The sequence below is a fragment of the Osmerus eperlanus genome, chromosome 23 (assembly GCF_963692335.1).
Source record: "Osmerus eperlanus chromosome 23, fOsmEpe2.1, whole genome shotgun sequence".
Classification (NCBI taxonomy): domain Eukaryota; kingdom Metazoa; phylum Chordata; class Actinopteri; order Osmeriformes; family Osmeridae; genus Osmerus; species Osmerus eperlanus.
The window spans coordinates 4,365,561-4,379,135 of NC_085040.1; the positions used below are offsets into that span (position 1 = coordinate 4,365,561).

At 44.4% G+C, this 13,575-nt stretch overlaps 1 protein-coding gene across 6 annotated transcripts in view; it reads right to left on the reverse strand.

Annotated features, from left to right (window-relative positions):
- LOC134009701 (sodium/potassium/calcium exchanger 2-like) overlaps positions 1–13,061 on the reverse strand; it is a 33,693-nt gene extending 20,632 nt beyond the window's left edge. For 3 of the 6 annotated variants that reach the window (XM_062449311.1, XM_062449308.1, XM_062449307.1), the window contains exons 1-2: positions 12,736–13,060; positions 10,891–11,972 (exon numbers count right to left, since the gene is read on the reverse strand). In XM_062449311.1, coding sequence (XP_062305295.1) covers positions 10,891–11,805 — 915 coding nt within the window. In that variant the 5' untranslated portion in view covers positions 11,806–11,972; positions 12,736–13,060. Of the gene's footprint in view, positions 1–10,889; positions 11,973–12,735 lie in introns of all 6 variants that reach the window. The other 3 variants (XM_062449309.1, XM_062449305.1, XM_062449310.1) reach the window with 2 other exon arrangements.
- Positions 13,062–13,575: the final 514 nt, after the last annotated feature.

A 13,575-nucleotide genomic window follows, 5' to 3' on the forward strand; every position in this document is an offset into this window, starting at 1 on the left:
CGAATCCACTGACAGAGCAAACCATCTACAATATGCTGATACTGGTGGATGGACGAAGTTAGGTTGGTCAACTGTGTCATTCCACCCGTTTTAGGAGCTGCTAGTGCACATAAAAATCACCACATTCTCAGATCAGCACCATTTTTATCAAACAAAAACAACAAAAGCGCTGATGCCAAGCCTAGAGATAGAAACTGCCAGAACCTAAATCTGCCAAATCATAAATTCATATCTTTAGCGTAATCCTTGCTAAGCAGGTTACCGTTTCAGGCAGACGGATGGCCGGACAGACGTACGGGCAGGGCGGGGCAGGGCAAGGTGCTCAGGGGGTAGCTCATTAAACCAATGTTTAATATTATGACTAATAATCACACAGGCAGATGGGTATGTCCTCTGGAGTCAGCGCTGCATGTTAATCCCAGCAGCTCTGGTGGCCGTTCTTACGCAATGTCACATCAGGACGGTTCCAGGAAACAGATCAGAGGAGGGGGGGGGGGACAAACTCGCCGGGCCCATCCATGCAACTATGCATTACACAGAAGCATGTGTCAAAAGGGATCTCATGCTAGTCATTGGCTCGGCTTAAATTGCCCACAGCTTAAGGGGGACTTCGGAGGAATTGGAACATGGCTGTAATAACCGGATATCCACATCCAGAACTGTGTGTGCGGTGAAAAAGAATACTAGATCTCATTCAAAAGATGTTGGTCATACACAGTACAATTATAGTGGCAGCTCTCTAGAGTGGTTTGATTAAAAGTCCATTTAAACTACCCTAGTCTGCATGTCATACATATACTATAGCATTTGATCAAGGCAAATCTTTTTATTTGTGTGTGTGTGTGTGTGTGGGGGGGGGTGTTTAGCAGTTGAAAGTAACACCTAGCTAGGATCAAGGACAAGCAATGATTGCATTACTAACAGCTTAAGGAGATTCCATTTCACATTAAAACATTGTTTCCCTGAAATACCCAGACAAATCAGTTAGGTCAGATCAGGTTAGGTAGTATTACAAATGGAAATACACTTTAAACCTTAAATACATTGAGTGGTAATGCCAATTTCTTTAGAACCACAAGCTCCACCTTTGAATATAAAACTGAATATCCCATCTGTGTTGTAGGTGAGGGCTGCTGGTTTAGAAGGAAATGTAGTAAAGGGCTTGAACCTGTGTACAGTAAGCAACCTGTCCATCAAAGCCAGACAGAAGCCCCCTGGAGAGCTGTCTGCCAACTGGACACGCACAAAGCTGCTGAGCAGCACCACTCACTCTCGCTCTCTCTGTTTGTTTCTGTATGTCCTTTCCTTCTCCCTCCCTCTCCCGCTTGCCCCCCCCCCCCCTCTCTCTCTCTCTCTCTCTCTCTCTGTCTAGATTTGCCTGGAGAAGATAATGATGATCTTCAAGGAAAAGAGGAAAAAACGCACAACAAGTCAAGAAGCCATCCACTTGCTAATTAGTAACCCCTTCATTTTTCTAACAAGCAGAACTAATTACAGGAGCTGCCAGGGTGTTGATTTCCCACAAGGCAAAGCTCCACGTGGCCTCCAGGACTGAGCCCCCCCTGCCCCTCCCCCCCCCCCCCCCCCTTTTTGTAGATGGAAAGGTGGGGAGACAGAAATCGCTGTGTCATGCTCTCATTTCAATGTGATGTGATGAGATGTGCACTGATCAATTAAGGCTGTTCTGTTTTTCCCTGGACTCAGAGGCATGTAGTTGCCAAAAGCTAACTACTGTATAGCTTAAGGGGAAAACATGAAGCACTCAAAGACAAGGACTTTTACACTGACACGTCGTTACACGGCTTCCTGTAAAGCCTTTTACTATTACCGCAGACCCCGTTTCATTTTTACATTGTAACATCGCCCCTCGGAACTCTTAAACATCCGAGGCTCTGCGCTGTCATCGCTACTATGGCGATGACACTCCAGAGCCGGCCCGTCGAGGCAGCACACCGTCGGCACATCTGTCTCCTCCTCCTCACACTGCGTCTCCCCGCGCCTCGTCAGCATGTCAGTTGACGGTCATCTGCCAGGCCCCGGGATGCCGATAACGCACCTCATCTCCGAGGGGGAGGTGGAGGAGGAGGAGGAGGAGGAAGCGCACTATCAGAGATGGAGCCACGTGTCTGGGAGGAACATCTACGCGGCTCCGCCGTGCCCTGACGCAGGACTACAAGGTGACCTTGGGAGCCGGATGCGATGGAGCGGCCAAGTGGACACTGGGAGCGTTGAAGCAGATTCGCTGACAGAGTCAGCTGCTTACTCCTAATTAGCCAATTAGAGATTGTCTGATTGTAATTAGTTTATTCCCCCATTCTCCAAAGCAGACATGAATTAGGAAAAATATCCGATCCATTCATCATCATTCAGCGTTATGAATATCTATTTACTTGAAAAACTGGAATAAGGTTAATTTTACTGGCTCACTCAGAGCAACAATACACTCGTCTCATGTCACTAACACACATCAACACACACTCGCACAAAATAACCTGTGGCATGAGCGACTCAATGCCCTTCACATGGTGCTTTTACAGTGTGGTTACATTAGCTAATTCAACTAGGGCTCTCCAAAAATAGCCTTCCATCGATTTGGCTTCCAGTTTCTCTCTGGCCTCAGCCTTACCACATATGTGACCCTGTCGCCAAAAAAAGGACTTGCAGGATTGCTTTACATGAGAGGAACACAACCAAACGTGGCCAGAACTTTGAACCCAAACCCTGAACCTTTTACCGAGTCTCCAACTGTTACTAAACCTAAACATGGACAGACCCAGCATAGTCCAAGCATGACAACACATCAATCTTCTTATCTGCCAACAGTTGTGGTAGGGTCATGTTTGTTTTGGGTAGAGCCTTCAAAAGCAACATGGCAATGATACAGACATTCAACATTGATGTGGCGCCTGCGTTTGCCCAAAATGAAACGTATTATTATTGAGCAATATTCAAGCACATCCTCAGAGCTGGACCAATGCTACAGCAGTATTCCAACCATCTGCTTGTCTCGGCTGTAGGCGGCCTAAATCAACAGTGAGATACAAACAATGTTCAAATCAATGGAAATGGGCCTCCATTGAAAACGTCAGACGAAGCCAGGACCTTATTCATGAGCCGCCTCTTCTTGTCTCCGGGCCACTCGAGAGCAGAACACACACTCATCAAGCATCAAAGAGACATGTGGCCCATGTGAGACTGCCTCCGAGGCAGGACGGTCTGCTGCCTCATCTCTGGACCGATGATCACGCAGAGATCAGCTCTGGCCCTAGAGCTCACGATGAGCTCCCCGCTGCCATTTGTCGTATGGTCGTACGCGTTTGACCAGGAAGCTGCCTCTTTCTGTTTGCCAGTAGGATTGACTGGGGGGGGAGAGTCAGAAAGCAGAGGCAGGACTGCCCCCCATTCCTGCAGAGGAGCCGGTGCTGTCCATGGTGTTGAAGAAATTAGAACCTTGGACAGCGCCCAAGTGGAGAATGGCACGTGCATACATCATTCTTTTTTTTTTTTGGGTGGTCGTGGATGACACCACCAGGCAGTTACTATGGCGCTATACATTTATAACTGTCACTTGTGCTTTGGACATCCACATTAAAACATCTCAATTACATGTTTAGCTCAGCTGGAAGTACAAACCTAGACAACACAATACCAACTAGGCCACATAGCACTAGAACTACCTGCAAGCAGTACCAGAATATTCCAATGCAAATGAGAAATACGCTCTCACAGTTAACTCTATTTAAAGTAATCCAATTGAATATGGGACAACGGCACAAAGGCATCACCGAACACAATGACATTGGGAAGTGTTGCTGACAATACAGAGCCAATGAAACAGTTTCATTTCTGCAAGGCTCATGAAGAAACATCCGATCCCCAGCCTATTTGGTGTAAATCTATATCGTATTTAGGTTGGTTTCCTTGCACAGTTTACCTGCATGGAAATGACTCGCTGTCCCTGGTCAAGGGACAGAGCTATATGAGAAACTGTCCAATATATTTTCTCCTTCTCCGCATCCTTCTGTCAGCTCTGGTAGGCATGATGAGAAGGGCCTTCTCTACACAGATCAAAGCCCCGAAGATTGTATTTACAGGACTTCCTGGATGCTGTCTGCCTGCCTGATAATCAGCTTTCCCATGTGCCAAAATGTGTCCACACCAATGTGTGTTTGTACAGAATGTATGCACTGTATATATGCACTTCAAACCCCAGTCAATGATACCAAAAGACTGGAAGAATATTATCTGTAATCATAGGGACACTTTCTTTCTCTGGCCAGGCATTCTGGGAGAAGGTTCCTGTCTTCCTCCCACTCCCACGCCTGGGAACAAAAGCCCTATGGGACCTTTCAGCTGCAAACTCAAGAACTGTGAAGCTACAGCACAGATACCTACATTTAGAAACCATTGTATAGGCTTTGAGTGGTTGCATGCATCATGCAACCACATCACAAAACTAGCACTTTACTGCAGTATCAACCCAATAAATTAGTCAATCTCCAATCTTAAAGACACAACCATGAATTAAAATTCCACACGCATTCTGTTTTCCTTCCTTAAGATACCCACTTTAAGTCATAAAATAACTGTATTCTTCTGGAACACACACACACATGCACACAAACCCATCACCTTGTCAGTAAACTCCCTTGCACACTGTCAACAAAGTTAAAGGAGTTCAGATGGTATCGAATTTTTGAAATAAGCGATTACCAGACAACCCTAATGCTAACCATCCCAGACACTCCCTACAGTCTGTTTATCTGGAATTACAAATGTAGAGAGTGGGATTTAAGCAGGATTGAGCAAAACATTAGCATGACCAGCAGCAGCAGACTGAACACCTTGGCCTGGCACATCAACATGCAGCAGCCAGGGAACATCTGAGACCAAAATAAAGTCCACATCTGCTGGGAGGAAATGCAACAGTCCGCCTCCACTGGACCCACTCTGGAGCAGACCTTTGAAGCATTTCCTGATGGGGGATCTTGCTGGGCTATTTATAGCTTGGTAATGCATCAGAGGTCACACCTTCTCTCTCTACAAGCCAACATCTGCCTCAGCACACCCTGGCTTATCCAACATGGACGACATAAGCAAGTCATATTGTGGCTGGGAGCTTATGAAACACCCAATCCCCCTGCAAAATACACTTCACTGAGTATTCATTAGGACAATTATTATTTTAGCTTTTCCCCCCAGAAATAGCTGGTTGTATCTCTGCTTATGTATGGAGGCCAGTTAGTCTGAGACACAGTCAGAAACAATAAAATCTTCACACACAACATGCACATACATTCATTTACGTTCTGTTCATGAGGCACCTTTCTAACACTAACAGTTACAGTTTCTCTCACTAAAACAAATGCACTTGCTGCCCGGTATAAAACCATCAAGCTAGCTAATCTCATTCGCCAGAGACAATATTTTCAAAAGCAGTCAGACATCAGGCAGACAATGAAAGAGAGCAATAGATCACAAGATAATCCAGAGAGCTGAGAGAAATGGCTAGCGCAGTTTGCCATAATAGACTTTCTAATGCTGTATATATTATATTTCCCTTTGTTCTTTTAATTATGTACATGCTTGAACGCCACATCTATTTAACTTTAGTACAATATATGCTTTACAAGAAAAAAACAATGGCACATAACACTACTTTTTAAATGTGTATAACTGAATTGTTCATGCACACATACTGTACATACTCTAACTATATGCATGTCCATATGTAAACACGTATGCATACTCACATGAATCACTGTATATATGAGAAACACTCACACATACATATATACTTTTAACACATTTCACACTTTTTAACTCATTTCAGAAGATCTATCTACGGCAGTAGAAAACCGTGTGGTATTTTCTACAATATCATATTGTATTGTATAGTATAGTATAGTACAGTATAATATCTTCTGTCTTATCAGTGCAGTGTGATGTAGATATGATGAGATTGTGACTGAGCTGGTGTGTATTTACAAATTCAACATATTTAGTCTGGACTGACAGAGGGGCATGATGTGGATGAGAGATTACCTCAGCAAATGCTGTTGGCATAAGCAACCAGCTGCACATTTCTGCTGATTTGCCAATGAGGGAATGTAGGGGAATGGTGGGTACAGACATACCTTTATAGAACACATGTAAAGAGATACAGGAGCTGATGTACCACCACCGTCTTGGCTAGATGTGGGGTTCAGTGTTGCATCAGTCAGCAGGGAATGGCTATCCAATGACCTTGAGCAGTGCTATCAACACACTTGGGAACTGTGCCTATTCCACATCCTGCCACAAACTGTGTGTGTGTATGTGTGTGTGCGAGTGAGTGTGTTGGTGCACGTGTGGGCACATGGAGAATGACCCAACGTGCGAGAGTCCTGACCCAGGCCATGCAGCGGTTGAGAACGGCAATGACCAACTCATCCCTTCAACTGTCCATCGTTCGCCGAGCCAGGCGGAGCCCCCTTTGGTCCCAGCTTACAAATTACGTACTTCTGCTCCGATCTATTTATAGTGCATCCGCATTGGGCGGAAAATCAGAAGTCACTTAAGACTTTCCACTTAATCAAGAAAATACTTTGTTCTAATGAGTGGGGGGTTGGGTTTGCTACACTATAGATTTCCCATGCGCAGTACAATATCCAGTAAAGGGGTCAACATACAGATTGTATAATCCAGAAAGAACTCTCCTTGCCCTCCATGCATGCTAGCATCGTCAATACAGGTTGCCAAAAACGAATAAGGAATGGAAAAACATGGGTGATACATGACCCATTGTCAGTCAGTTGTGTTGGCTGAGCTGGCACTACTAGAACAGAAGGCCTTATGAGTTTAGCAGATAAGCACTCATGGATACACAAGTATTAGCGCCTGATTGGCATGAATGAATTCATTAATGAGTTAATACGGCTCTAGCCATGTATTTGGAGAGAGAATGGGGGAAGGGAATGAAGCTGTCACATTCAACAGCCTTGGGGTGTGTGACCTAAATGACTTTTTCAATGAAGCTTCTCTCATTCAAGACCTCACACATCTCAGCACAGCTGGATTCAGTGGTATATTATAGAACATTTACATTTACACATTTACATTTAGTCATTTAGCAGACGCACTTATCCAGAGCGACTTACAGTAGGTACAGGGACATTCTCCCCGAGGCAAGTAGGGTGAAGTGCCTTGCCCAAGGACACAACGTCAGTTGGCATGACCGGGAATCGAACTGGCAACGTTCGGATTACTTGCCCGATTCCCTCACCGCTCAGCCACCTGACTCCACATAGAACATGGACTGGATAGTTCTACTACTGGAGATCTACTCCAACAACCCTGCGACTGTGTTCCTTCCCTAATGATTTAACTCCTAAACTGCCATGAGAGTTTATGGGGAACAGTAACATCTAATCTAATCTGTGGAGTGTTTTGAATTGTGATCATGTGAGACAAGTAGTTGATAAGGGATTCCTTGGCGACTTCAACGATTGCTGATGAATCTAAATCTAAAAACCACAAACACAAGCACACAAAAAACCCTCATTCCTACGCAATACAATCCTGTCTAACACCAGCCACGCAACACAAGAATGAAATACATGTTTAGAACTCTGCTGGTGTCTGTAAAGCACGTAAACGCAAGGCACAATTTAGGTTGTGCAAATTGGATTGAGGGTTTATCAGGGATTACTATCGATGAAGCTAGTACGGTCTACTACGTGTTAGCGAGAAGCTAACGGGACCAGGGTGTTCCCCAGGCTCACGTAGTTGGAGCTGGACAGGCTGACACCACTGGAGGCTTAGGCCCAGCTGACGACAGCCAGAGCTCAATGCAGATGCATGCATGGAACGGAACAGGGACAGAGGCCATAGGACGTATCGATGAGGTTATGTATTATCACCCCAGGGAGGAATCGAGTTGGATTCCAGACCCGTCTACTGATCACAGAGTTACGTTTGCTCCATTTCACATGCTAGACCTAAAACAATTTGACCACAAGCACACCACGTCATATGACTATATGACAGCCAGGGTGACATAAGGCTTTCTAAACACGCTCCGGAGATAAATCAATAGAAGGATGCTAGAATTTGCATTGCAACATGAAAAAAGATCATATATTTTAAATAACAGTGTCATACATTGACAATGCACTCATTAAAACAGCACAGGAAATAGGCAGTCCATAAGCCCAGTATTTTGCTACTCCCAGGATATCCCAGGATCTTCTACACCCTCTGTGGTGGCCTGTGTTGTCATTTTCACCCCATCATCACTCCTGCCAACACCCCCTCATCTTACAAGGGCCCAGCCAGTCCTTATTGCTACAGCTATGGCTCACTGCCAATCAATCGACGATTCACTTCTGCTATTTGATGGTCACCACCAATCAACACCCGGAACTCCCTGCATTCCCCTAACCCCACCCCCATGCTTATGTCTAAGTTTACAACAGCAATGCATTCCACTGTCCTAATATACTGTCTGACAGGATTTGAGAGAATGCCTTTTAGCTGAGTGCAACAACTCTCAGGGCAGATAACTATCTAATGTTACCAGCCTCTATATGTTGTGCACTGCCTGTAACCACGTCAAGGCTGACTAGAAGAGGACTGGTGGGGAAGGTCCTACATCAAGTCAGACTTCGAGATAGAAACTCATGTCCTTCATTGTGAGAGATCATGCAAGGCGCATTCCTGGAAAACTGTATTACTTCAAATTTGTCATTATACAAAAGATATACTTAGACCTACTTCCAAAGTAAATACAAACAAAACAAAAAACACACTTTTCCCTGTTTCAATGAAATATTGAACCAATACATTTAATACTCCCAAGCATTTGTCACTCAGTGTCTAAATCTTGTGTGCAAAAAACTGTTTAGAAAATTACATTCTAAAATTGTCATTTTGTACCTCATCGTTCACCCAAGAGGCTTGGACTATAAAATGAAAAAGGCAACATTATAACCTAAATCCACAGAGACAAAACTTTAAATACACAATTATTATTAACACCACCTTTAAGCCGTTTCAAAAAGGCAGGCACCATCGAACTCATTCAACAATCACACAAGATTGAAACAATCCTTTTCTGATATGCTTGGCTTTATGTCACCAAATACCTCACCAAAGCAAGGTCAAATGAGTCACAGAGACTTGGGTCTGATCCAAGGGTGTCGGGGTGGGGACCAGAGAAGGAACATTACTCGGCAAATAACCTGAGAGCACACACTCGCTGTGCCACAAGCAATGATGAAGATGAGACAAGCCTCATCTCACCCACCTGCCGATCCCCCCCAACCGGCTCCGCTTCTAATTCGACAAGTTCAGCTGAAGGTCACGATAACGTCTCCCTAGCACAGGTCGAAAACCCTACAATTATAGAAATCTTGTGACTGTATCTTTGACTATCTGAATTTATTACCGGTTATACTGTAGATTACTACGGTAAATTGACTATTTTTGGAGTTGGCAGCTTTGTAAATCCTATTTTCTGAAACTGTTCGATCCCTTATTGTGTTGCTAATGGGAACAAATTTAAGAAACGTACTTAGAATAAATCCTGATTTAGTTAAAGCTTTACGGTACAGTAAAAACCTGGACTCATATCTACAAAACTCATTTCAATCGCATGTCACAAAGTAACCTAAATCCTTCCAGATAATCTTGACAACCCTATCAAATTGTGCTGAAGTGTCTTTGCTTTGCCCTCAAGGGTCATTGACAGTAGCTGCAAATGTTATGAAAGGCAATGTCTTGATTATGTTTATACATTGTGCAATGTACAATGATATGTGAATGGCACATCATAAAAGCAGCATCTAACCAGATATTTCAGTTTATATTTTTTAAATTACTATAAAATGTGTAAATATTAAATGGGAAAAGTATAGTGGATGCAAAAATGTATTAAACTAATTTACATGTAGACCTTGTGAAATAAAATATGGCTTGTACAGATTCCTTTGATTTCTAGGGATTTGTTTGGCAAACTGGGACACAATTTGTCGAGCTTAACCCAGAATGACTCTGGCTTTTGGCTCTGTTTTATTAATCCCACAGAGCAATACTGTACGAAAGCCTGGGTGAGGCAACGGTTGAAAGTGAGGGTGCATAGTGAACAGACAAGCTACATAATATCCATTCAATATCAATAATCCTTTCTTGGCTCCATCAAATCTATACATTGGTCTCGACTGCAACAGTAATAAATGTGCTTCCCTACAGTGCAATCACCACATGAGCTACAACAGTAGATCTACATCACAATCCATGTGATTGGACACCACAATAACTCAAGGACATAAAGGAGTCTGACCAGAACAGAACCCATAAACACCGGGGAACAATAGTAATTTTTTGAATAACCTATGGCTGTCATTGCTACAAATGTACTGTAAAAAAAAACTAAAAAAACACAAGCAAGCCATTTACTGGCAGTTATGTTGAAAATAGAGGACACTTTGTAAAACGTTTGATAGGAATATTCTATTGTCTTTATGCTCATATACCTAGGATGTGAATATTCTACTTGATTATCATTGTTTTCTTCTCATATGATAAAATGTGTAGCCTCATGGATGTGTACAGTGTAGTGTGTTCTTACATGAAATTGTTGTCAATGTAGGTGAAAAGAGGGTGGGCGTGAAAGGGGATGTCTGTTGTGTCCCAAGTCAAATATTACCCATCATGCTTCTGTGTTGTTGCACACCCAGCTTTACAAACAGAATAACCGCCAAACTCTTGGTTATCCCATTACTTCAAACCAGAACACATCAGTGTGAAGTTACTCTGTCAATAGGCCCGAGGAGATGGCGGTGAAGCTTTGAGGGAGGTAGAGAAAAAGAGAGGGAAAAAAGAGAGAGGTTGAGAAACTGACTAACTCACCTTGGGTTGAACTTCAACTTCCACCACTTGGTTCTTGTGCATGCACCCTTTGACAAAGGACTCGACATTGCTGTTGAACTTCATGAAGATAACGTAAGCAGCGTAGGCTGAAAGCAATGACACGCTCTCCCAGATGGTGATTTGGTTATCCAGGAAGAACACAATGAGCATGATTAGGTCCAGGATGTAGAAGGACACGTCCCTGAAGAGAGGCCACCAGGTCAGGTTCAGGATCTCCTTGGAGAAGATGGCGCACATCCCGATGACGAAGAGGATGTTGAAGACGGCCGAGCCGACAATGGTCCCGATGCCCACGTTGCTGTGAGAGATGAAGACCCCGATGACCGAGGTGAAGAGCTCGGGTGCAGAGCCGCCCGCCGCCATGAAGGTGGCCCCGGCCACGTCGTCTGAGATGGCCAGCTTCTCGGTGATGACCGTCAGCGCCGGGACGAAGAACTCGTCGCACACGATGGCTAAGGCGATGAACATGTAGAGCATGCCAAACATGTGGAGCACCACCGCGCCTTGGCGTCTCTCCTCCAGAGTGAAAAGATCCGTGGGGTAGTCCCCTTGGCCTTCGCTCCCGTTCGCCGAAGACCTCATGGCCACGGGCATGTCGGCCGAGACATTGGGGTCCATCTGGTTCTGGGTGGAGAGCAGAGTCCTGTGGGGAGTAGAGTCCAACTGAAGGGTGGTATCCTGGGGGAGGACATGTTCAGAGAGCCCCCCGTAGCCCCAGGTCAAGGCACTGAAGGAGAATGAGACGGCAGTTATGGCTACTATGCTCAGGACGAAGCCCAGGATCCTCATAGGCCTCAGCTTCCTCCGTAGGTGCTGGTGGCGGAGCCTCATGCACGAGGCACCTGACAGGGGTATTTGCTCAACCATATCCACGCAGGGTTGGTCCAAACCCATTGAGATGCTGCTGTCTGTCCTGGATCTCAGTGGTTGGGTGGAAATACTGTACGTATGGGTTTTACCAGAGACAATACATGTTTTTGCCTTTGGTCTTCAAATTCTAATAGAGAAATCCAGGTGTTTTCCAGGGTCTGGCTTCCCAAATTGTGTCTTCATATTAGCCTCTGTTACACATTGAAGAAAAAATACAATTTAGGCTATTGTACAAGAAAGAAAAACTTGATACTAACACAGCATAACTGAAATTGTAAGCAAACTCTTTTATGGTGGAAGTAAGATTTTCTTTTCTTTCTCATATACATTATACCCCATAATGCCCAACACATTTTCTACGTTATGTAAGCCAACAATGTTTTTAAAGAATTGCACAGAAGAATTTACATTTTTCATTTTCAACACACAAAAACATAAATGAAGCCACTTTATAGGCCTTATATTTGTCGAACTTCACTAACACCTATTCAGTCGCAGCAGAATTAGATTATGGCGCTGAGTGCAGATCATCTGCGCAAGGACTTTACCTTACGCGTGCGCTTTTTAAAGCAATTATTCCTGCATCATTATAAACTAATCATTAATTAACCCTGTGAGTATGAAAAACATCTAGACAGCTGTGTCATTAATCAGATAGGCTATTCAGGGGGAATAGCCTATCAATTTCTTAAATACGATTTTAGAAGAGACACATATGACTAATTGCCAATCAACATTAACGCAGCTGAAACGCATATCCAATTCTCATGTACATGGTGCCCAATTCTCTTGCGTAGACTATATTCTCGCCCTGTCGGCTGCGATATGAACAAATAGCCTGGGTTTCCTATTAAAAATCTGCGTTATGTTTCCCCAGTCTGTTCAGCGTATCAACTGCGTAAATCCGATTCATTAAAAATAACGGAAACATGCAAATCCGCAGTCATTTCTTACCTTAAATAGAGGCGAGGGAACAGCAAAGGTAACGCAGCAGGTTGATGTTGAGGTGTCCTCTCTCGTGCCCTTTTGCTCTCATTGAGCAGATGTGATGTTTCTACCCGCTCCGCCGTTAGAGGAGGAGCTCCGGCAAACTGGTTGCAAACGCTCACCTCTCAGAGCACCAACCCTCCCATTTCGCAGAGAAATACTTCTTGTCGAAAACGCCTCACCAATCTTGCATAAAAGACTCGAAACCACTAAGACAGCGTTGGGCTGTGACCACGTGAGTATGCGAGGCTGTTAAGGTGAGAACCAGACGACGCAAACGTGGCCACGGGCAGTCTCCTGCAGTGTCGCTCGTCGTATATACCCTGCCGTGGATGGAGGAGTTGCCGTGGTTACACGCATAGGCAATGGCGGTATTTCCACCTTGGCTGACGGGGAGAGCGCTGACTAAGGACTAAGGTGTTTTTGTGAATGAATGTTTAGGTGTTTGAGTTGAGTGAGGTGACTTAATGGTTAACTACACTAGCAATAATTTCAAGGTCACACAGGAGGTTACAGATCATACATGGATTCTGTACCTAGCATACAGCCTGTCTGCATAGCTTCAAGGTCAACCTGTGTTCAAAGTATCAGTTGGTAAATCAAGGTTGTAACTGATTCAGCGGAGGCCTGACCTTCATCTCCTTAACCCCTGGATGCCTAGGTTTGCTTTTTTTCCACCAAAAAGCCCTCAACAGGGCTGAGTATAAACAGACTGGCCAAGTCAGCTGTGCTGGGTAGGCATAGGTGCAATCTCTGCACAGCATGACAAAGTGTGTGTGACACTAATGCCCTCACACTGGATGATAA